Source organism: Ascaphus truei, chromosome 11 (genome assembly GCF_040206685.1).
Source record: "Ascaphus truei isolate aAscTru1 chromosome 11, aAscTru1.hap1, whole genome shotgun sequence".
Lineage (NCBI taxonomy): Eukaryota > Metazoa > Chordata > Amphibia > Anura > Ascaphidae > Ascaphus > Ascaphus truei.
The window spans coordinates 37,249,058-37,274,328 of record NC_134493.1 but is presented as its reverse complement, the minus strand read 5'-3'; the positions used below and the strand labels follow the sequence as shown (position 1 = coordinate 37,274,328).

The 25,271-nt window shown below is 45.8% G+C and overlaps 1 protein-coding gene across 4 annotated transcripts in view; it reads left to right on the top strand.

The window, feature by feature from the left end:
• Nucleotides 1-16,021, top strand: part of RBBP6 (RB binding protein 6, ubiquitin ligase) — a 30,249-nt gene extending 14,228 nt beyond the window's left edge. Inside the window, exons 5-17 of one of the 4 annotated variants that reach the window (XM_075565668.1) lie at nt 1,793-1,881; nt 1,976-2,072; nt 2,509-2,648; nt 2,753-2,925; nt 4,018-4,121; nt 5,157-5,491; nt 5,678-5,783; nt 5,874-5,934; nt 6,347-6,410; nt 7,025-7,393; nt 8,087-8,188; nt 9,174-10,955; nt 12,209-16,021. In XM_075565668.1, the coding sequence (XP_075421783.1) occupies nt 1,793-1,881; nt 1,976-2,072; nt 2,509-2,648; nt 2,753-2,925; nt 4,018-4,121; nt 5,157-5,491; nt 5,678-5,783; nt 5,874-5,934; nt 6,347-6,410; nt 7,025-7,393; nt 8,087-8,188; nt 9,174-10,955; nt 12,209-14,450 (5,664 nt within the window). In that variant the 3' untranslated portion in view covers nt 14,451-16,021. Of the gene's footprint in view, nt 1-1,792; nt 1,882-1,975; nt 2,073-2,502; nt 2,649-2,752; nt 2,926-4,017; nt 4,122-5,156; nt 5,492-5,677; nt 5,784-5,873; nt 5,935-6,346; nt 6,411-7,024; nt 7,394-8,086; nt 8,189-9,173; nt 10,956-12,208 lie in introns of all 4 variants that reach the window. The other 3 variants (XM_075565669.1, XM_075565667.1, XM_075565670.1) reach the window with 3 other exon arrangements.
• The last annotated feature ends 9,250 nt before the right edge of the window (nt 16,022-25,271 follow it).

Genomic DNA, 25,271 nt, shown 5'->3' with positions numbered 1-25,271 from the left:
TGTGATAATTCTGTAAATGCCGAACTACTGGAAATGTAGACTGTGTGTGTAGTATTATCCTGTAAAGAGTAGCCCCCAATTTCAGGGGATTGTGAAGATAAACGGGGAGTACCCAAACAGCCTCCACATAATGTTGCTGGTCACCGTCGGGACACGAGGAGCAAACGCACACGGCGCGCCCTCTCCATGAAGAAACTGGCGTCCGCCTTAAACCAGTTGTTTTTTTTTTTTTTTTGCATTTCAACTTTATTTTTCATAGAATGGAAGATGTTTTTTTATTTTTTTTTTTTATTTTTTTAAACCAAGAACATACCGCTAGCATTTGAAAATAAATTATACGGACTATGACCGTAGAAGATGGAGATTAAATTTTTTTTTTTTGGCATGGACACTTACATCGCGGTCTGTAGTTTGATCAGCATCGAACACAATGTATCCCTATGATATGTAGTCCACTTCCTTTACTAATTTGTCTAAAATGTTTTGCTGGGAATACACCAACATAAATATTGCATAGAGACCAAAACTCCCCAGGAAATGGTTGTTAATTAAGAATTTGCGCCACAACGTAGGAAACGGCGAATGTCATTCGTAGATAAAACATGCTCTCTAATATGGCAGTGACTAACAGTTATGCAGCATTTGAGTTGTGGTGTATCCCTAGCAATGTTTCTGCACTTCACATTGGTTTGCTTACCTACCTAAAGTTTGTACTCGTACAAATTGGTTAAAATGGCATCTGTTCTGTGTGTGTAATGTGTACAGTTTACATGCATTTGACTTTAAAGACATTGGCTTTTTCACATGTGAAGAAATGCAATGTAACTTGAGTCTAATAAAATATTGAAACCGTTTGCTTGTTTTGTGAGTGAATGCAGAGACCCATCAGCACTGCAAGGTGTGCTGGGAAAGTGCCACTGCTAATCATTAGACCCTGTTTATACCTCCTTTTTGAATTCTAGTAAATGAACAGTGAACATGTGCATAATCTATTCTCAAGCATAATCTTGCAGATTAAAGTACATTATAAATGGAACTGTTTAGGGCCTGGAACTGTGCTGTGGTTTGTATGTATGCTCAGAGTATGGTGTGTGTGTTTTTCATGATGGATTGAGATGTAGTCTCTAAAATGCATTACAAGGTTCAAAAAGAGCTGTCATTTTAGATTGCTTTCCATGCATGCTATTTCTAATTTATAGTTTACAATTTAATTAGTTATTTCATATGTTGAAGCTCTAACACATAATTGCTGTTCAAAGTAGACACACTGCCAGTTAATTGCAATTCCTCCAAGTAATAGCATGTTGCAGGCAATTTGAATGCTTGTGTAGAAGATGCAATATTTATTCTGTACCCCATGCATCAAAACCAGTTGGTAAAAGCATGACGCTGCCTCTCTGTAAGAGACTGGACGCAGGTTACTTTGCTTTACCAGTGCTAGTATAGATTAATTTGAGAAGGTATAAACATGGCCTAAAACTTGGTAAGTTTTAACCTTTACAATTCTGAATTGGTCTTGCTGTCCTGTTTAGCACTGAAGAGGTTAAACACTGGTTTCCTCACCAATGACACACAAACATCATGTGATGGCTAAAGGAACTCCCCAGGACACTTTTTTGTTTTTTTTCCCTCCTGCCCAACATCATTCCACCCAGGACCGTTCTATGGAACAGCAGAGATTTGGTGGCATGCTGCTCTTTACAGGATTGAATGCGTGAGCTTGTGTGGGGGGACTTCAGTGTGCTTTTTCTGACCACTAATGTGTCTCCTCCAACAATTGCCTGTTAAACAGACTGCCAATCTGGCTGAAGCCAATGCTTCTGAAGAGGATAAAATCAAAGCAATGATGTCTCAGTCTGGCCATGAATATGACCCCATCAAGTAAGTGCCTTTTTGTATTCTCTCCACACCACCACGACTGCCTTGCAGCAGGTTATGACGGGACAAAATAACACGTTTCTTTTAACTTTCTCAGCTATATGAAGAAACCGCTGGGGCCTCCACCGGCTACCTACACTTGCTTCCGATGTGGAAAGCCTGGGCATTACATCAAGAACTGTCCTACAAATGGAGTGAGTATTAATTAGCGTGTTGTCAGCATCAAATTCTCTTGTGCAGGTATTCTGAGTAGTGTTTGTCGGCGACTGCAGAACCCCACAGGAGCATCAAAAGTTGTATGTACTGTTCTAGGAAATAGCTTGGCAGCAGGTGGAACCTTCGAGTGTGATCAGTGGTGTTGAAGGAAGACCCATTTGATAGTGAAAAAGATATCAATATTTCAACTCATTATCATCCTCTGTTACTAGACTTTATTGGCTATGTAAATTGTTCATGTAGATACAATATGAATATACCTACTGCGTGCCATAGAGATCGGTAACACTGCCATATAACACAATCTTGTGCAAGACTATGGTGAAATGGCCATTGAGTGAGCTGCTAACATGACATTGTTTTATTACACTCCCTATGGTAATGGGGTTTTGTTATTCATTTATTTTGACACAGGACAAAAGTTTTGAATCCCTCCCCAGAATTAAGAAAAGCACTGGAATCCCTCGAAGTTTTATGGTGGAGGTGGAAGATCCCAATATGAAGGGAGCCATGCTTACCAACACTGGGAAATATGCCATACCAACCATTGATGCGTATGTATCCCATATACAGCATGTCATAAGAGGGGATTCTGTATTGGGTGGGTACGTTTGACATCTTGATATGTTGATACATTTTTGTCACAATTCTCTTCTAGTGTTGCTTATGCTATGGGGAAAAAAGAAAAGCCCCCTTTTCTTCCGGAGGAACCATCCTCCTCTTCCGAAGACGAGGACCCCATTCCCGATGAGCTGCTATGCCTTATCTGCAAAGATATGATGAGTGACGCTGTTGTCATCCCCTGCTGTGGGAACAGTTATTGTGACGACTGTGAGTATTGCAGCAGCTTTGTGTGGTGTGGGGCAGAGGTTAGTGTATGCAGTGAAGGGTCTGTATCTGCAAAGGTGCATCAAACAAATCGAAGTGTAGGGCCCGATGCCCAAGGAAAACCTTGCCCATTGGGATAGATACTTCACCCAAAAGGATGCGGTAGTGTGAATCTAATAGTTGGGAGAGTATTGTAAATATGTATTTATGAGCCGCAGTACGGTGTTTAATATATTTTAATTGCAGTCCCAGAAGCATGTCCCACATTGAGGTAGAGACGCATGTCCCACATTGAGGTAGAGACGCATGTCCCACATTGAGGCAGAGAAGCATGTCCCACATTGAGGCAGAGAAGCATGTCCCACATTGAGGTAGAGAAGCATGTCCCAAATTGAGGTAGAGAAGCATGTCCCACATTGAGGTAGAGACGCATGTCCCACATTGAGGTAGAGAAGCATGTCCCACATTGAGGTAGAGAAGCATGTCCCACATTGAGGTAGAGAAGCATGTCCCACATTGAGGTAGAGAAGCATGTCCCACATTGAGGTAGAGAAGCATGTCCCACATTGAGGTAGAGAAGCATGTCCCACATTGAGGTAGAGAAGCATGTCCCACATTGAGGTAGAGAAGCATGTCCCACATTGAGGTAGAGAAGCATGTCCCACATTGAGGTAGAGAAGCATGTCCCACATTGAGGTAGAGAAGCATGTCCCACATTGAGGTAGAGAAGCATGTCCCACATTGAGGTAGAGACGCATGTCCCACATTGAGGTAGAGACGCATGTCCCACATTGAGGTAGAGACGCATGTCCCACATTGATGTAGAGACGCATGTCCCACATTGATGTAGAGACGCATGTCCCACATTGATGTAGAGACGCATGTCCCACATTGATGTAGAGACGCACGTCCCACATTGAGGTAGAGACGCACGTCCCACATTGAGGTAAAGAAGCATGTCCCACATTGAGGCAGAGACGCATGTCCCACATTGAGGCAGAGAAGCATGTCCCACATTGAGGCAGAGAAGCATGTCCCACATTGAGGTTGTTTTGACATATAGGTTCTGAATAACGGGTTTTATTTCTTCTGCAGGTATCAGGACCTCACTACTGGAATCTGAAGATCATACGTGCCCTACTTGTCATCAGACAGATGTTTCCCCAGATGCTTTAATTGCCAACAAATTCTTACGTCAGGTACGGCACTAACAGAAATTCCCATGGGTGTATTATTGTATGATGTGTATTAACAAAGTGCATGACAGAGCAAGCATCATATTAATGCTGTGACCCTCCCTTGTGAGTTTCGGGAAGAGTCCAGGGAGTAGAGAGAAATATGCTTTTCTGAAGGCTTACAGATTTCTATACTTAACCAGGAGTGGCTAACTCCAGTCCTCAAGGGCCACCAATAGGCCAGGTGGGATAGCCCTGCTTCAGCACAGTTGGCTCAGTCAACGACAATCACGACTATAATTCCCTGTATTCATAGAGCCCAGTAGTGGCCAACTCCAGTCCTCGGGGGGGGAGGGGGGGGGGGCACCAACAGTCCAGGTGTTGATATCCCAGTTTCATCACGTGGCTCATTCATTAATTGAGCCACCTGTGCTGAAGCAGGGATATCCTTAAAACCTGGCCTGTTTGTGGCCATTGAGGAATGCAGTTGGCCACTGCAGTATTAAACTTTCAGAAAGAAAATGGCACTTTTATGCCCCACACAAAATTTCTTGTGTATTTGATCCCAACCCATTTCTAGCACACATTCCAGATTTAGATGATGGCTTTGTATAAAGTGAAATTGCTCTAAATGTATTAGGTCAAAATACAGTGCTTGCCTTGTACATAGTGTGTTCAATTCAGAATATGTGAACCAATACAGATCAATTCAAATACAAGCAGAACCCTGGTCATATAAAGGAACATTAAAAAGGGGAAATATTTGACTCGAGTGACCTTACAACCAATGTGTGTAGTGGATCGAAGTCAGGACTGGCCAACCCCAGTTCTCAAGAGCTACCGTCGGGTTTTCAGGATGTCCCGGCTTCAGCACAAGTGGTTATCAGCCCCTGCTTCAGCACAGGTGGCTCAATCAGTGGCTCGAGCCACCTGTGCTGAAGCAGGGATATCCTGAAAACCTGACCTGTTGGTAGCTCTTGGCCACCCCTGACCTGAGTAGTTTCAACACCAAGATGTGCCGACAGTCATATATATTCTTCTTCCTGGTGTATGTTTTAGGCTGTCAACAACTTCAAAAATGAAACGGGCTATACCAAGAGGCTTCGTAAACAGCAGTCTGCCCCCCCTCCTCGACCGACACAGGCAGCACCGCCTTCACGCAACACACAGGGTTCCCGCCCCATGTCCTCACGCCAGCAGGATCCCCTTATTGCCCCTGTGACTTCTGCCCCTGCTACTACTCCAGCACCTTCCGCCTCCGTCCCAAGCCAGTCAACTGCACCTGTAACAGCACCAATCAAACCTCCACCTCGGGCTCCCTCTCCCACGGACCCACCACCAGCACTGCCATTACCTGTGCACAAGGAAAGAGAGAAGCACGACCCTGGATTCCAGTAAGTCTCCATTGTGAGAATGTTAATGAAAGTTGAGCATTGTATTCCTTATGAGGTAGTTTTGTGGAGCAACCTTGGTTTGCCAAAGATTAAGGCAAGGGGTGCTCAACTCCTTAAGCTTAAGTCCAGTGTACATTTTTCGGCTGCTGGTCCGTTTTCTTAATTGTTTTCTTCAATTTTTCTCAGCAATCCAGATCATGTTGCCTCTCGCTCCAGCTCTGTTTCTGCCGTCCCTGTCTCCTCTTCAGCAAGCTGCTTACCCTTACCAACCAAATCCCTTATGGTAGAGAAGGTCTGTAATGTGTATCTGTTACTGGTTCCTCATGTACTAAGCACCGACTAGTATTTGGTTGTGATCTTTTCTTGAATTTCTGTGTTACAGGGTTTTCACGTTTCTATGCTCGGCCATCTGCCTCCACTCGGTCACTGCCTTCCTGCCCCGCGTAAGTATTCATTAAGGAACTATTGTTCTGTAGATACAGACCCTTTACAATACAGTGCAATGTACCTCTCAGCCCTCAACCTTTTGTTCGTTGACATTAAGGAAACGGTTATCCCATATACGCTCTACCAGGGGTGGTCAACTCCGGTCCTCAAGGACCATCCACAGGTCAGGTTTTTGGATATCCCCGCTTCAGCACAGGTGAACCACTGCTTTAGCCATCTGTGTTGAAGCAGGGACTGAATGAGCCACCTGACCAGTTGGTGGCCCTTGAGGACTGGATTTTCCCACCCCATGTCTCTTCCTGCAGCTATATTGGTCATGTCTGTTAAATGTGTATATGTGCGTTAGCATGGTCTCATTACTATTTGGTTATTTGATTCATATTTGATATTTTTTTTTTTTTTTTCCAGCGCCACTTATGAGAACCAATATTCATAGGCCATCTGGACCAAGACCGCTCATGGGATGGGATGGGTTCGTATTGCATTAACCCCTCCTAGTATACCAAGTATTTGAGCCCTAAGATTTGAAAGCAGCGTTACTGTCTTGGTGTTTTTTTTTTATTATTAGTTGGGAAGCATGTTGTCTTTGAAGCTGAACTGTTAATTTCAGCTCCGGGTACCCCCTTCTCCCCGAAAAACCTACCTGTAACAGCTGGGTACCGAAAATGTCTGTTTAAAGACATGTGGGACAAAAGGAGCTCCCTCATCGCTTGCGGCTTCCTCTTTGTCCCGCGTGATGCAGGGCTTTCTCACAGATCTGAGGCACCGGCGGCACATTTAGAGATGTATTCGAAGGAACTGAAATAAACACCGTTCAGCTCCGGATATCTGCTGCTTCCCACCAAGGGGAAGCATCTTTATTTTATTTTTTTATGTTAAGCTCCTTTAAGTTACATTATACACGGAGATCAATGGTTAAACTTTTAAATCTCTTCACTACGTGAATATAGCCAGAATTGTCTGCCTCACAAAAAGGCTCGCGTGATCCATTGCACTTTCCATGTGTGTTGAATAGCTTTTTTCCATTGTGGGTTTGCGGAAATTGCACGTGTAAAATGTATATACTTTTTTTTTTTTTTTGCACAGTCCTAACCGAGGGCGACCTCCACATAATGACCGACCCCTTAGGAGCCATCCTCCCTCCCTACAATCATCAGGACCGCTCTACGTCCACCCTCTTCCTCCCTTGTTTCCTCCACCACCCCCTCATGGTCTTTCCCTGCCCCCCGGAGTGCCGCCTCCTCAGTTCCCACCACAGTTCCCTCCCGGTCAACCTCCAGGTGCCGGTTATAACGTGCCTCCTCCAGGCTTCCCCTCGGCTCCTACTACCATCGCTGCACCATGGGTGGCTCCGGCAGTGCAGACCACACACAATAATGCCTTGCCAGCCCCTGCGTTGGCACCTCCGTTATCTAAAGAGGAGTTCTACCGAGAGCAGCGCCGGCTGAAAGATGAGTGAGTCTGGCATGGGAGGGTGGGGGAGGACGTATAGTGGAATCTAGCCTTACATAATGCATTTAATAATGGTATCCACGTAGCACTGAGTTTCCCCCAACACTTGTCTTTATAGCTGTAAATCGTTTATTTGCCAAAATGTCGCAACTTTAGATATAAGTAAATATTCGTTATCCATGGGCTGCTCAACTTCAGTCTTCGAGACTCCCCCAACTGGTCAGGTTTTAAGGATATCCCAGCTTCAGCAGAGTCAAAGACTGAGCCACTGATTGAGGCACCTCTGCTGAAGCAGGGATATACTGGAAATCTGACCTGTTTGGGGGGGTGGGGAAGTTGAGCAACCCTGCCTTATAATAAATATACTTCTGTGTAAATATTTTTATGTGAGATTATATGCCTGGCGTTTCCTTTTGCTGCGGGTGTTCACTTGCATTACAATGGCACTCCCCTATTGTTGCATGAGATTTGAAGTCTTTCTGAAATTGTGATAAAGAGAAAAAAGGGTAGTATGGTACATTCACGCATATATAGCGCCATATTGTGCAGAGGAACGGAGGCATTTCTTGGTTTATGCTGTTTATGGAAGACAACTAGCGTCCTTCTGGTTTCTGACCAAAAAGCGGTTTCTGCAGAACCTTAATATTGGCTGCTGCTGCTTCTTATTTATTTTTTACACTCGTATTATCTTGCTAGAGAGAAGAAGAACTCCAAGCTCGATGAATTTACTAATGATTTTGCCAAGGAACTCCTGGAGTATAAGAAGATTCAGAAAGAGCGGCGACGTTCTTATTCCAGGTAAGATAGGAGAGAACCCCATGTGTGCATTGTAAGAAAGCGGTGTTCTGTTCCTTATTGTAGAAGGGTGTTCCATGGGAAATAGGGGCGTACCTTGTCACATTTAGGCATTCTGAACTGTCAGCAGATGTATAGAACAGAAAGGGACATTTAGAAACATTTAGATGCTATTTATTCCTTTAATTCTACCTCTGCGAAGGTCTGTGGAAAGGTTCCTGTGTGTGTTTATTTTTATTTTTTATTATTAGAAAGTTTTTCATACCTGTAAAGGGCAGGGAAAGCAGCATTGCTGGTTTTATTACACACTTTATTGACTTTCTTGGGGACCACTAAAATAACCCGTAGAGGTGGAAAAGCCTAAAAACAGGTTTGGTGACCGTTTATTTCTCTCGCTGAAGAAAAGTAGAGTTCATGATAGGAAGGCCTTTAGTTACAAATTTGATGCATTTAGAACAGGTCTGGCCAACTCCAGTCCTCAAATGCCATCAACTGGTCAGGTTTTCAGGATAACACCGTCTGCACAAGTGGCTCAGTCACCTGTGCTGAAGCAGGGATATCCTGAAGACCAGTTGGTGGCCCGTGAGGAGTAAAGTTGGCCACCCCTCCTGGTTGAGAAGAATTGATGGGCATAGGGTATATGGACTTGGTTGGTAACCCCAACTATCTGTGTGAAATGACAAATCACTGGTTGGAATGTGCTTTAATGTGCCATTTCACACAGCAGGGTTTCCCGTTTCAACCTGCACTGCTGCCTGAAAGTTGAGTGAATATGACCAGCTGAGCACATCTTTGCTAGTAGATAAGATGAGTATTGCCTAGTTCAGTGAGAAAGAGGTTTCTATTTCAGTGACCAAGCACATCATAGCGGAGATCAAACAGCAGACCATCTTAAGTGAGCTAGAAGCAGGCATTGGGAAGTGTATTTCTCATCACTAATTGAAAAGTTTTTTTGTTTCTCTTGTTTTTTTTTTTTTTTTTTTTAAAGATCCAAATCTCCATACACTGGGTCCTCCTACTCTAAAAGTTCATATTCCTACTCCAAATCAAGATCAGGTTCTTCACGCTCACGTTCTTACTCTCGATCCTTCAGCCGTTCCCGTTCTCGCTCCTACTCGAGATCCCCTACGTACCAGAAGAAAGTCCACGGAAAAGGCCGTACTTACCGATCTAGATCCCGGTCCCACGGATATGTCCGCTCGAGATCCAGGTCCCCGTACAGACGATACCACTCTCGCTCCAGGTCCCCAGTGTACAGACCGCCCTCTCCTAACAAGAGAGTAATTCCCCAAGGCGAGGGTGAACGTGAATTCTTTAATCGGTTCCGCGAGGTGCCTCCCTATGACATAAAGGCTTTGTATGGTCGCCAGCCTGACCTAAGAGATCCCTTTGAAAAGGAGAAATATAGAGAGTGGGAGAGAAAGTACAGGGAGTGGTACGAGAAGTATTATAAAGGCTGTGCAGTGAATCCTTTGCCCAGGCAGAGGTCCCCTGTGAATCGTGAGAACTTTTCTCCCAACCGCTTCCTCTTGCCTCCTCAAGCCCGTAGGGACAACTCGCCTTACACTCGCGGGCGCCGAGAAGAATATCCTCCACTATTACCACACCGGGGTCGTACTCTTGGTGGCAGCTATCAAGAAAAGCTGCCTCCACGTGATAGTCACGTCATGAAAGATAGCACGAAATCAAAGGAAAAGGAATCCATTAACCCCTCAGGGGACTCCAAAGGTAACAAGCACAAGAAGCATCGCAAGAGACGGAAAGAGGAAAACGAAGGCTTCTCTAAAGCGGACATCGATGTTCCCAGGAAACCCAGAGATACTCATGGGGAGGATGTGAAAAGGACTGAACCCATCTTTGTGCCCACAAGTAAAGATGATGCCACCCCAGTGAGGGATGAGCCAATGGATGCAGAGTCCATTGCTCTGAAGCCCCTCTCTGAGAAGGATAAAAGAGACAAGCCCAAAGCAAAGCCTGACAAGACGAAACGTAAGGCCGATGGAAACCTGCCTAAAAAGGAAAGTTCCTCAAAGGTAGTCAAGACAGAGAAATCAGGAGGGGATGGAGATAGGGACAAATCTCCTCGGGCTGAACCTCCAGTGAAGAAAGCCAAAGAGGACTCCCAAAAGAGTGAAAGCACCAAGCACCCATCATCACAGAAGGACGATAAAACTGCCTTGCTCCCACGCAAGGTGCATCTCAAGATGATCAAGGAAAACCAGGACAGCAAACAATCGAAAGATGAAAAAAACAAGAAAGAGCACTCCAAAGACACAAAACACGACAAACCACCTAGCAAGGACGACAAACCACCTAGCAAGGATGACAAACCACCTAGCAAGGATGACAAGTCAAAGAAAGCTGGGGAGAAATCCCGGCAAGCCGAGTCCAAACCAGAGAAGCGGAAAAGAAAATCAGATGACAAAGTCCCAGAGAAGGAGCAGGAAAAGCCCCCTTTGAAAAGCATCAAAACCGAGGCGGTAGAAACGACAAAACCTTCCTCCACCAAAGCCAAGTCAGACACCGAGGCCACTAAACGGGAAAAAACCCCGGAAAAGGATAATACAGCAACAGTGAAAAAAATTAAACTGAACCGCGAGACTGGGAAGAAAATCACCAGCACGGAACCTGCCTCTAGGCCAGAAGAGGTCCAAGAAAGAAACGATCCTGCTGCAGCCGCCAAATCTAAACCAGAGCGGGTGAAAGGGAAGGTGAGGAGGAAAGTACCTGCGCCTGATGGATCCGGCTCCACTTTGGTGGATTACACCAGGTAAGAATTGCATCCTACTGAGCAAAAAAGGCAATGCAATAGACATCATTATTATACAATAAGTGCAACAAACATTCACAATAGGAAAGAAAATCTGTCCCAGAGAACTTAAAACCTATGTGGAATGTTGGGAAACAGCAGGCGAAGGGGATATGTGCAGTAAATGGCAGTGCTTGATCAGCATAGTTGGTAAGAGCTACTGTGGTTCAGTAGCCATGAGTCCAGGCTATTGGATTGCCTAATTCAGGTGTGTTTTTAGTTTTGACTTATAGGTGGGAAGAGAACGTGCTTGGTGTAATAGTGTGAGGGGGTTCCTCGGGTGAGGGGGAAGGTTTAGGATGAGTGGGAGCAACAGGTGGAAGGAGGTACAAAGACAGTCGTGAGCAGAGCATAGGCGACGAGCAGGGGCCTAGCAAGAAATCAAAGTTGATATGTAGAGAGGAGAGACTTAAAGGTAAGAAGTAGAACATTGTAGATTATGAACTTTATCAGCAGACCCTGTTCTGCGAGAAAGTGAAATTATTTTAGATGCAGGATTTTGGATAGATTGCAAAGCAGAAAGTAGCAAAAGGGAGACTGCAATTTAAATATTTGCCCGTTTGTTTTAATGTTATGAAATGTTACGTAAGTCATAGATTTTTGCTTCTTTTCACAAACTATTTGACGTGTATCCTTGTAACTGGACCTAGATTAAAACCTTCTGCTTCACTGTAGTAACTCAACAAAAGAAGCAAGAGGGCTTGCTACTAGCTGTAGCTACCGGCAATCTGTGTGATCTTGATCAAATAACACATCTTGCTGTGTCTTGTCTTCCTATAATTCAGTAGTGGTAATATCTTCATTCCTTTCTCACCTTTGGTGGCTGCCATGCAGACATGGGCCACTAGTGTTTCAGGCCATAGAGATTCATAACTGCTCCAGCTAGTTGCCAAGAACTGTGTGATTGAAAGGTTCGTTATAAATACACTACACGATGGCATTATACAGTGCCACAGAACTGCATTAGGTTAATCAGACCTTTTTGTGGTGTTGCCTAATGATGATGGAGGGTTATTCCCGAGGAGCATTATTCGTCCTTTTCCTTTACTTACAGCTTCCATGTTTTTGTTCATGGCATCCCAAAAATTGTCTTGCTACAGAAGGACATTGTCATTACACAGGCTTAGAATGTCATGTTTTGCATTGCAGTGATCTAGCATTGATTGTCATTTCTCAAATATTGTTCTTTCCCTCCCTCCCCTATTATCCTGTAGCACAAGTTCGACCGGAGGAAGCCCTGTCCGAAAGGGAGAAGAGAAACTGGACACCAAGAGAACTGTTATTAAGACGATGGAGGAGTACAATAATGACAACACTACCCCAGCAGAGGACGTTATAATAATGATCCAAGTTCCCCAGTCCAAGTGGGATAAAGATGATTTTGAGTCTGAAGAAGAAGATACAAAGGACTCACAGGGCGCCTCTAGTGCCGGGAAGCCAATGAGCGTGGTGACTAATGTCAGTGGAAAGCCGTTACCTGCTGCAACGCTCAGCGACAAAGAGGCTGGGTCCACAGAGAAGCCAAAACCGCCCTGGGAACAGGGAAATGAGGGCACACCACAAGATGCCAAAATGTCAAAGGAATCCATAACTTCCGATACCAAGAGCAGAGCAAAGGAAAAAGAGAGCCCTGCTGCTGAGAAGGATGGTTCTGAAAAAAGGAAAGGAAATTCCCAGACTGACAGCAACTCTGACCGCACTGGCCAACAGTCCTCCAAAGAGAGGCCACCTGATAAGCAGGATCTGGGACGAGGCAACTCTAGCAAAGACTTTACCCCCAACCATGACAGCAAGGACTGCGACAAAAAGCCAGAGCATGACGGCAAGGACCGAGACAAGAAGCCAGAGCACGACAGCAAGGACCGAGACAAGAAGCCGGAGCACGACGGCAAGGACCGAGACAAGAAGCCAGAGCACGACGGCAAGAACCCAGAGCATGAAGGCAAGGACCGGGACAAGAAGCCAGAGCATGAAGGCAAGGACCGGGACAAGAAGCCAGAGCATGAAGGCAAGGACCGGGACAAGAAGCCAGAGCAAGACGGCAAGGACCGGGACAAGAAGCCAGACCACGACGCCAAGGACCGGGACAAGAAGCCAGAGCATGACGGCAAGGACCGGGACAAGAAGCCAGAGCACGACAGCAAGGACCGGGACAAGAAGCCAGAGCACGACGGCAAGGACCGGGACAGAAAGCCAGAGCACGATGGCAAGGACCGGGACAAGAAGCCAGAGCATGACGGCAAGGACCGGGACAAGAAGCCAGAGCACGACGGCAAGGACCGGGACAAGAAGCCAGAGCAAGACGGCAAGGACCGGGACAGAAAGCCAGAGCACGATGGCAAGGACCGGGACAAGAAGCCAGAGCAAGACGGCAAGGACCGGGACAGAAAGCCAGAGCACGACGGCAAGGACCGGGACAAGAAGCCAGAGCACGAAGGCAAGGACCGGGACAAGAAGCCAGAGCACGATGGCAAGGACCGGGACAAGAAGCCAGAGCACGACAGCAAGGAAAAGAAGTCAGAGCATGACAGCCGGGATAGGGACAAGAGACCAGAGCATGACAGCCGGGATCACAGCAGTTCAAAAAGGCGAGATGAAAGGAGGAAGGACTCCCCGCTCAGGAGTAGGGATTCAGCTTCAAGTTCACAAAAATCCAGACCTAAGGATACACAGGTTGAAACATCCAGAAAAGGCACAGGGGATTCCAAGCGCAGTAGCTACAGCCCAGCACGGGAGCGCAGGCTTCACAGTGAACAGAAGGCAGGGCCTGACACCAAACGTCCTTCGAATGGTCAAAAGCCACCTGACAAAAGCAGTGGGAGGGGAAGAGAGAAGCACACATCTAAATCAAAGAGCGCAGAGGAGGCTAGCGAGAACAAGTCATCCCGCTCCAAACGCACATCACCTGAGACAAAGACTGACAAGGAAGCAAGCGACAAGGACACCAGCAAGACAAAGGTCCCCCAGAACCGATCCTCCCGCCTCTCCACTGACTTGACGAGAGAGACGGATGAAGCTTCTTTCATACCAGATTACAATGAGAGTGATAGCGAGGCATCCATAAAGCAGGAAGACCACGCAGCACAGGACATTCATGAAATTAAAAGTAAAGAGGATAAACCCCTAGAAAGTTCAGCACCAGGAGACCCCAGCCTACCCGCCACCGGCCAGAGCAGCCCAAGTGCCAGCCGCAGCCCTGCCGAGAGCCTCTCACACAGCCGCAGCAGCAGCGCTAGTTCGGCCGGAAGCCAGGACAGCAAGAAGAAGAAGAAGAAAAAGGAGAAGAAAAAACACAAGAAGCACAAGAAACACAAGAAGCATAAGAAGCACACCGGAAACGAGTCAGAGACTGATAAGAGCCAGAAACACAAACACAAAAAGAAGAAATCCAAGAAGAGCAAAGACAAAGAGACAGAGAAGGAGGAGCCCAAAGCCAAGCCACCCGTGTCCATGTGAGCAGAAGCCAGCGGCCAGCCTATTCCCGAGTCACCTGTATTATTATTTTTTTTTTATTTTTTTTTTTCATATAATGTAAACAGATTGAAGTTGTGTAAATAACGAGGAGACAGTGCTGCACTTAATATATTGCTGATTATTTGATTTTTACATCAGAGCTTTATAAAGTGAACATTTTTGTACAGAACTATGCGTGTTGTGTGACCATGTCGCAAAGGATTTTGGGTTTCATTCAAAAAAATTTTTTGGTTTTTCTACTTCATCCTGGGCATTTTGTGTTTCCTCCGATTGGCTGGAATGTACTGTACTGTGAAAATCTTCACTTTTTTTAGCCTTTTTTTAAGTTAATTGCCTGGTAAATAGGAACAAGCGCTGCTCTAAATTCGAAAGTACGGCCAACCCATCCACAATGACTGTGTGTACAGACAGGCCTGTTTGTCATTTTGATTACAATAAAAGCTTTCAATAAACTGTTACTTGGTGAGGGCATTTCACTAATGCAAGACAACCGTGAAAATGAATCAGTCCTTTGCAAGACCCTCTGTTGCTGAATATACTTGTGATGTTGGCTCCAGTACCTTCGACAGCAACAATCGACCCCATTCCATATTGTGTGGGATTTTAGTTTAATAACCCTGTAGTCGCAAGTTCTCTGCTTGCACAACAAATGTGTGAATGTCCGCAAAGAAACAGCCCAATGCTCACAGGGTCAACAAGTAAGACATTAACGGCCATTTAAAGATACTTAACAAAAAAATATTTGTAGTAATATGGATATAATAAAAATCCACTTAATGTGAGCTACAAATGTATCTAGTACCATTTCTTTACACTGGTTAGGAACGGTCTGCGATTTTTACTCCAAATGCAGGCGTGTTCCCCTTTTTCAACCGCTTTTCTTCATCGAAGTGTCATACATGTTTATGGTTAAATACCAGTATTACCCATACCTCCAGTATAAAACTCAATTATAACCTGGTTAAATCTAATGATTGCACCAAAAGTATTTGCCTTTTTCATTTTGTGCACCAATATTTTATTGCAAATGAATTGGCAAGATGCTGTGAATGCATTTCTAGGGATGTCATCACACACATACAAAATGCTTTTTACTTCACCAGTAACCCAACCCACTCTGCACATTTTTGTTTAATTGTACCTGCTCTTTCAACATACCTCAACTGTATGCTGCTGTCTGTGTTGGAAATACACCATGATTGTTTCGGAAAGCTGTAGAACTGTCTGTAAACACAGTGCTGGATTTCCCTTGAGGAAATACAGGGGGGACTAAGCTTTTTAGATTGTTTCATACAATTCCATGAGTGGGCCTTAGGTCTTACTTGCTGTCTCTGTGTGACCCTGAAAACTCGATTAACACATGATGTTCATGCAGTTGTACTTTTTGACCAGCAGTCCTTGTTTAAAATACCTGTCATTGTAAATGAACATACTACAGCGAAAAGTAATTCAAAGCAGCGTCGGAAACGTTTTGTATGTAACAGTTTAAGGACAGGCAATGCTACCTCAAAAGTGGTGTTACGGTTTTTGTAAATAAACGAGACTGGATGAAACACAGGCTGTGGTATGTTTTGAGTGATCTGGTTAGTGCAGAATTTCTTCAACCCATTTGGCAAACAAATTGCCATAAACTAAATGTCATTTCTTTCTTAATGTATTTTGCTAGTGTGCTCTATACACTTGGGAATAGCTTTTCTCCTGTAAGCATCTTGTATGTTAGGATTGTCCACCTGAAGATGGGATGGGGTCCTAAAACAGGTTTTATTATGAACCTGACACACACAACTATGTTGTAAGAGGAAATCTGGAATGAATAGCCTTAAGAACTAATATTGACTAATATTTGTGAACCAGTGTTTTTCAACGGGTTCCTAGGAAGCCTAAAGGGTTCCCTGCAATTTTTAGGTAATTTCAAAATTGTACCAAATACAGAAGAATTTACAATGCGTCTGATCTCAGACGCGCTGTTAGTTTTGATTTTATTTATTAAAATGTTTTATCAGGAAGTAATAGATTGAGTTACCTCTCGTTTTCAAGTATGTCCTGGGCACAGTGTTCTAACAATACATGGTTACATTAAAAGAACAGAGGTTAGACGGTCAATTCACAGACATTTCATGGACAACCCTGTTCACTGTATTTGTAACCATGTATTATTTGTCATAACTTCTCAGGACATACTTGAAAATGAGGTAACTCAATGTATTACTTCCTGGTAAAAAATTTTTTATAAATAAATAAACCCTGTGAGGTTCCTTACAATGCATCTGATCTCAGACGCGCTATTACAGACGGTTGGGGTTCCTTACACTGCATCCGATCGCAGACGCGCTATTAGAGAGGGTTTGGATTCCTTACACTGCATCTGATCTCACACGCTATTAGAGAGGGTTCCTCAAATATTTCACAATATAATTACAAGGTTCCTTAACCCAAAAAAGACAAAAACGATTAAGGAGTGATCCACTAGCTTGCAGATAAGTGGACTGCAGTGCCAGGGTTTGTCAACCGTTTGTCCCTTCAGGCCATGAATGTACTGGAGGAGACATGCTCTGTATTGCTTGTCCCTATAGTATGTCCATGCTGTATTTTTCCTCACAAATACAGCAGGTTTCATTTAGTTCCTGACATTAATCTTCAAGCCCCAGAAATTTAAATGGGATTCCCATTAAAGCAGTAGTATATTTTTTTCCTTCCCCCATTCAATATGTGCATTAATACAATCCACACAAAATAATTAGCTAAGTTGCCGATCGATCCATTTGCCTGTGATCGCTTGGAGAAGATTTGACTCGAGGTTCATTAAATGTCTGTCAGTGCAGTGGGGATGATCATGTGACCAGGCAGTCACTAGATACACTTGGTGCACTGCTAGAGAGGGCAGGGCTTAAAAAGGCTTGTGCCAGAGCCTGTTTCAGAAGAGGAAGGGGATGTGACTTAAATGGTTGCTAAAGGAACAAAAAAAGCTTGTTTCATAATAATACATTAAAATGTCTTCATTTTTTTTTTTAATGCTAAAAGTATTTTCTCATTGTACCGAACGGATTTATATAAAAAAAAATGTAGGATATTGCTTTAACTGCAGCTTTAAAGTGAAACAAATGTAGCATGTAAAACCATCCTTATCATTTTGTGCTGGTTTCATACATGAAGAAATAGTGAGTAGTTTTGAAATGTATGGTTAAAATGGGAAAAGAACAACTACTGTATTTCCTGAGGAATAACATACCAACGGCTTATTAAAGGTTACTTAAGGGGGTCGTTTCTAAAAGCAGTGAAATTGCCAGGGCCATGCCCAGTGCTGTGATGGGGTGTTGCAGGCATGTGAGTTATTAGATATACCTGCTAAAATTAACTCATTACCAGTGCAGACATTATTTTACAATGCTAGTCATGTGATTGGTATGAAGAGAAATATATAAGATACAGATGTGATTGGTGAAATCCTATATCAACTATAAATGAAGGTCTAGATTAGAATAATCTTACCGACATGAATAAAGACCCCCCTTAGTAGGTAGAACGTTTCAGAGTAAGAATGGAAATGCATTAAGAGGGGTGAACTTTGATTGATATATTTCAAATACCTCTCGATTCCCACTTCAATTAAGCTACTCCGGGTTTGAAACTGGATGGGAGTTTGAAAACACGAACTGATTTTAAAGCCAGACCTCTGAGCTGTGCCCCATGAAACAAAGTCTCCACTAGTTTATTCTAAATATTCTGGACTTGACCAGTTTGGGTGCTGTGAATGAAGCCTGATGTCAACCGCTTATGGAACTCCCCTAGTTAAATACCACCCATTAAAAGCCATTCCTTTACCAGAAAGCAGGTATGAAACCGCACGCCAGGACGCAGCATTCGTGTCCTCAACTGTGGTCTGTAGGTGGTGCTGTGTACCCTCAATAAGGAATGGGCATGGCTATAGCCTCTAGAAATTATTCAGCCGTAGAATGGAGAACATTAATCCTCTGTTTGGGTTCTATCCGGTGATATTGTCGATTCTGACGATTAATTCCCAAATATAACATTGAAACAACCCCTCGTGTTATTGTGACTCTGTTTTCAGTCTACAACAGACATTTCGTACCATATTTTGGCTCATAAGAATTTCTTCCCATTGACCATCTACTAGATGTCTCCATAGTACCAGTCATTCCAAGGTTTGGCTATTTAATCAATATAAATGTACATATTAAATTCTCATTATAAACCATGAAAGGATAATCTCATGTCTAAAGAAAAGAGAAAAAAACCCATCTATTTTAACAGGTCAAATTACCATGAATTTCCAAGCAAACATCATCTGATCGCTATAGTATTAAAGAGAAAAGCATGAATCGCAGTAGAAAGCATGAAATTACTTGTATATAAACTATTCAGAAAATAAATTGAAGAAGTGCCCTCTTTTTTTTTTTTTAATATGGATGAGATGCAAGGGTTCCACAGGCCTAAACCACATCATTTCATCTCTGGTGAAACCCTGGTTACTGGGTGGGATGCCAGAAAAGGTAGCGCTGGTACTTCCGTGTATTTAAATCCCCTGTCACGTGGTCCAATAGGAAGCCGCACCGGATTACTCAGGAGATTCACATGAAGGGCAGAGAGGCAAAGACAGACAAACCGGTTATCTGTTGGTTTTTTATATGTATATTTATTTATAAAATGTTTTACCAGGAAGTAATACATTGAGAGTTACCTCTCATTTTCAAGTATGTCTGGGCATAGAGTTAAGACAAATAATACATGGTTACAAATACAGTTATATATAAATAATCAAAAATGAGTAGACAATACCATTCTGTGGCTAACGAAATGCTTTTATTTGTGCGAGCTTTCAAGGTACACTGATCTCTTCTTCCGGCGATGTTACATTGAATAAAGCAAGCAAGGGTTTTACTTTAAAACCGTGCATCTTGGAATGTTATCTGTGACTGAAACCTATCCCCCCCCTGTGTAGTATGCGATTTATGACTTGAGGTGTTAAATAGTCCCTGAATGTTAGAGATGTAAGAGTGGGTGTATGTGTGTATGTATGTATGTATATAAAAATGGGAACTCATGGGAAGAGAGTTGTCTCGTCAGTAGTGACCCATGAAACTGCAGTGTCGGTTTAGGCCATCATGTGCATGAAATGCCCAGGGGGCTGCTACTACATAGGTGAGACGGGACAGGTGCTAAACAAGAGAATGAATCTGCATCACCACAGCATCCCTAGCGGAACAAGAGACTAACTATGGCCATAAGATGAACGATCTGAAGGTGGCCATACCCATACTCAAAGGTAATCTTAGAACACCGAAAGAGAGACGTTGCATGAATACAAATTAATGCAACTGTTCGGGACACTTAGCGGTGGCCTAAACCGAGACCGCAGTTTCATGAGTCACTACTGACACGAGAACTCTCTTCCCATGAGTGCAAATGGCCATGTCTATACATACTGTGCAATATGCATGCACACACAGCTGTCTCTTACACCTACTAATACACTATGTAATTCCATCCCTATATACCAATAGGGACCACATTAGTATCTACACACACTAATAGTAATGCAACACTCTTACATTTCCACACCTACCCACACCATTTATATACACTCCCACTCCACACACACCTTTTGTAAAGTGGTGCATACATTGTGGGCTCTTTATACATTTTTATTTACATATATACACACACACTTTTACACACTTTCATCACTAACATTCATGGACTATTTAACACCTCAAGTCATAAATCACATACACGGGGGAGGGATAGGTTTCAGCCACAGATTACATTCCAAAATGCATTGTTTCTAAGTAAAACCATTGCTTGCTTTATTCAATGTAACATCGCCGGAAGAAGAGATCAGTGTTTCTCGAAAGCTCGCACAAATATAAGCATTTTGTTAGCCGCAGAACGGTATCATGTATTTATTTTTGATTATTAAAGCTCGGCTAACACGGTACAGATACCTCTACATCTACTATATATTTCTGAAAGCACTGTATGTCTGCGTCCCTAGCGGCAATCTCATTGGTCCCTTGGCCTGCCCGCCCCCGCACCTCTCAGCCTGAGGCAGAGTGACGGGCAAAAACACACACACACACACACACACCCCCACCCCCTCACACTCTCACACACACACACACACACACACACACACACACACACACACACACACACACACACACACACACACACCCCTCACACACACACACACACACACACACCCTCACTCTCCCCCTTCAGTTGGACCGCAGCTCACCTTCCACACCCCCCCCCCTCCTCTCCCGGTGCCCCTCACTCTCTCCCCCCACCTCACCCAAATCCCCACGCTCCGCAACATCCCCAGCCGCACCATCACCCTCACCGTGCGCCGCGGCCCTCCTGCTCAGCAGCAAACTCCAGGCTCCTCCCCCCTCGCGGCGCGGCCCGGGCCTCCTGCTCTCCCCCTCACGTGCGCCGCTACCGGAGAGGGGAAGCGCGGCGCGGGCCTTTTGCTCTCCCCCTCACGTGCGCCGCTACCGGAGAGGGGAAGCGCGGGCCGGGCCTCCTGCTCTCCCCCTCACGTGCGCCGCTACCGGAGAGGGGAAGCGCGGCGCGGGCCTTTTGCTCTCCGCCTCACGTGCGCCGCTACCGGAGAGGGGAAGCGCGGGCCGGGCCTCCTGCTCTCCCCCTCACGTGCGCCGCTACCGGAGAGGGGAAGCGCGGCGCGGGACTCCCCCTCATGTGCGCCGGCTCCCGGACGGAGGGGAAGCGCGGCGCGGGACTCCCCCTCATGTGCGCCGCTACCGGAGAGGGGAAGCGCGGCGCGGGACTCCCCCTCACGTGCGCCGGCTCCCGGACGGAGGGGAAGCGCGGCGCGGGACTCCCCCTCATGTGCGCCGCTACCGGAGAGGGGAAGCGCGGCGCGGGACTCCCCCTCACGTGCGTCGGCTCCCGGACGGAGGGGAAGCGCGGCGCGAGACTCACCATCACGTGCGCCGGCTCCAGGACGGAGGGGTAGCGCGGCGCGGGTCTCCTGCCACTCTTGCCCCCCCCCCAGCTTCCCGAACTCACCTCCTGCCCCAGCCAGATGCCACGGGGTCAAGGTAAGTCACCCACCGTCTCCCACCCACGCACTGTCACCCACCCAGTCACCCACACACCCACCCAGTCACCCACCCAGTCACCCACCCACTCAGTCACCCACCCACCCACTCACTTTGTCACCCAAAAACTCACTTAGTCACCCACCCACTCAGTCACCCACCCACTCAGTCAAGTCAGAGTCACCCACCCAGTCAAGTCACCCAGTCACCCACCCACCCAGTCACCCACCCAGTCACCCACACACCCACCCAGTCACTTTCACCCAGTCACCCACCCACCCACCCAGTCACCCACCCACTCAGTCAACTCAGTCACCCACCCACTCAGTCAGTCACCGACTCAGTCACCCACCCATTCAGTCACCCATTCAGTCAGTCACCCAGTCACCCACCCATTCAGTCAGTCCGTCACCCACTCACCCACCCAGTCAGTCACCCACTCACCCACCCAGTCAGTCACCCACTCACCCAGTCAGTCAGTCAGTCACCCACTCAGTCAGTCAGTCACCCAGTCAGTCACCCACCCACCCAGTCAGTCACCCACTCACCCACCCAGTCAGTCACCCACTCAGTCACCCACTCACCCACCCAGTCAGTCACCCACTCACCCACTCACCCACCCAGTCAGTCACCCATTCACCCACCCAGTCACTCACCCACTCACCCACCCAGTCAGTCTCACACTCACCCACCCATTCAGTCTCACACTCACCCACCCATTCAGTCTCACACTCACCCACCCAGTCAGTCTCACACTCACCCACCCAGTCAGTCTCACACTCACCCACCCAGTCAGTCTCACACTCACCCACCCAGTCAGTCTCACACTCACCCACCCAGTCAGTCTCACACTCACCCACCCAGTCAGTTTCACACTCACCCACCCAGTCAGTCTCCCACCCAGTCAGTCTCCCACCCAGTCAGTCTCCCACCCAGTCAGTCTCCCACCCAGTCAGTCTCCCACTCACCCACCCATTCAGTCTCCCACTCACCCACCCATTCAGTCTCCCACTCACCCACCCATTCAGTTTCCCACTCACCCACCCATTCAGTTTCCCACTCACCCACCCATTCAGTCTCCCACTCACCCACCCATTCAGTCTCCCACTCACCCACCCATTCAGTTTCCCACTCACCCACCCATTCAGTTTCCCACTCACCCACCCATTCAGTTTCCCACTCACCCACCCATTCAGTTTCCCACTCACCCACCCATTCAGTTTCCCACTCACCCACCCATTCAGTTTCCCACTCACCCACCCATTCAGTTTCCCACTCACCCACCCATTCAGTTTCCCACTCACCCACCCATTCAGTTTCCCACTCACCCACCCATTCAGTCTCACACTCACCCACCCATTCAGTCTCACACTCACCCACCCATTCAGTCTCACACTCACCCACCCATTCAGTCTCACCCAAAACCACACACCCAGTCACTGACCCCACCCACCCACTCACCGACCCCACCCACTCACCGACCCCACCTACCCACTCACTGACCCCACCTACCCACCGACCCAAGTCACTGACCCACCCACCGACCCAAAGTCACCCACCCACCGACCCAAAGTCAAAAAGTCACCCACCGACCAAAAGTCATCCACCCCCCGACCTAACTCACCCACCCAACCACCGACCCAAAGTCACCCACCGACCCAAAGTCACCCACCCACCGACCCAAAGTCAAACCGACCCAAAGTCACCCACCCACCGACCCAAAGTGACCCACCCACCGACCCAAAGTCACCCACCCACCGACCCAAAGTCACCCACCTACCGACCCAAAGTCACCCACCCAGTCACCGACCCAAAGTCACCCACTTAGTCACCAACCCACCCACCCACTCAGTCAAGTGTCACCCACCCACCCACACAGTCACCCACACACTCAGTCAACTCAGTCACCCACCTAGCTGTCAAGGGGGGGGGGAAGCCTAACCCTGTCGTACACCCCCCCCAAAATTACATCCCGGGCAACGCCGGGTCTTTCAGCTAGTATATATATATATAAATATATATACACAAACATACACGTGTGTGTGTTTATATATATATATATATATATATATATATATATATATATATATATATATATATATATATATATATAATATGAAAAGAAAAGAAATAGTCTCTCCATAAAAGAAAAATAAATGCAAGTTTACATACCTTAAATGAATAAAACAATGAACACAGCCTCGATGAAGGTCCCATAGCCGCCGTAACGTTGGTGTTTGTTTGGACTATAATATAAAAAGAGGTTAAAGCGGGGGTGGCCAACTCCAGTCCTCAAGGGCCACCAACAGGTCAGCTTTTCAGGATATTGCTGCTTCAGCACAGGTGGGGCAGTCTTTGAGCCATCTGTGCTGAAGCAGGAATATCCTTAAAAACTGACCTGTTGGTGGTCCCTTGAGGACTGGAGTTGACCACTCCTGGGTTAAAGCACCTTTTGGTTTCGCAAGCGGATCGAAGCGTCGATCACTGCTCAATAAACCCACTTTTTATTAAGCAAAGACCATCGGAGCGCCACTCTTTTCATCTCTGAACAGCCTGAATCTGACATGATAATGTTACATCCAAAGACTGGCATTTCCCTGCTTCTCATGATCCTTCAGCATTAGCTACAGTGGGAAAGCCCACCTGGTGTAAGATGCTCCTGTTCCTTTTATGTTAGACATTAAAAATGACTCACATTAGCCAGCTTGGGGTTTTAAACATTCTATCCCTCTATCCCAGTTTAAGAACCTGGGCTGGCTTGGTCTGTTCAGAAATTAAAAGCCGACAAGTGAAGGACGTTGCAAAGTTCAGAAGAGACGCGTCTGTCTGCATTGATGTGTGGCACTTTTCCAGGCTTAAACGGCTCATCCAAGATACCAGTATGGAAAAACAGTATAACCAACCTCACACTGAAGAGACTCAAAAGGTCGAAAAAGCTGTCTGTGAGTGGGTTTACTGGCTCTGCACTTCTTTAACCCAGGACATGCCAAAAAGCTGTGTAATACATCAGGCTTATGCTTATATGGGTTTCAATTGACATTATGTAAAAGGTGATACTGTATTCATTTGCATATAATTTCCCAGAATGCCTGGCTGCAGTTGAAGCATTGCATGCTAAGAGATAATGGGGAAAAGCAGGTTTGCCGACCTGTCTGACATGTGAATGTGCTACCAAATGATACTTTTATTTCCTGTCCACTGTACGGTGGAGTGTTTTTGTCACTTTTTGACCCACCATAACTTATATAATGTGTAGTATGGATAGACAAACCCAGTGGGAATACAGGAGTTTTCTGAAGACGGTACGTTGTTTAGAGACTTGTGAAGAGTATTTCCATGCGTGGTCTGGAGCTTTCTCTGTCCACTTAAAGCAGCAGTCCCCCCCTCCCCCTTTAATATGTGCACCAATACAATTCACACAATGATAAGTAATTAGCCAAGTTACTGATCGATCCGTTCTCCTGTAATCGATCGGCGAAGATTCGACTCGGGGGTTCTCTAAATGGCTGTCAGTGCAGCAGAAGAGGACCAAAGATGCAAAGTTCTGTGGGGAAGATCATATGACCAGGCAGTCACTAGATACAAATGGTGCACTGCTAGACAGAGGGCAGGGCTTAAAAAGGGGTGTGCCAGAGCCTATTTCAGAAGAGGAAGGGGTTATGACTTTGTAAATGGTTGCTATAGAAACAAAAAAATGCTATTACATTATAATACACTAAAC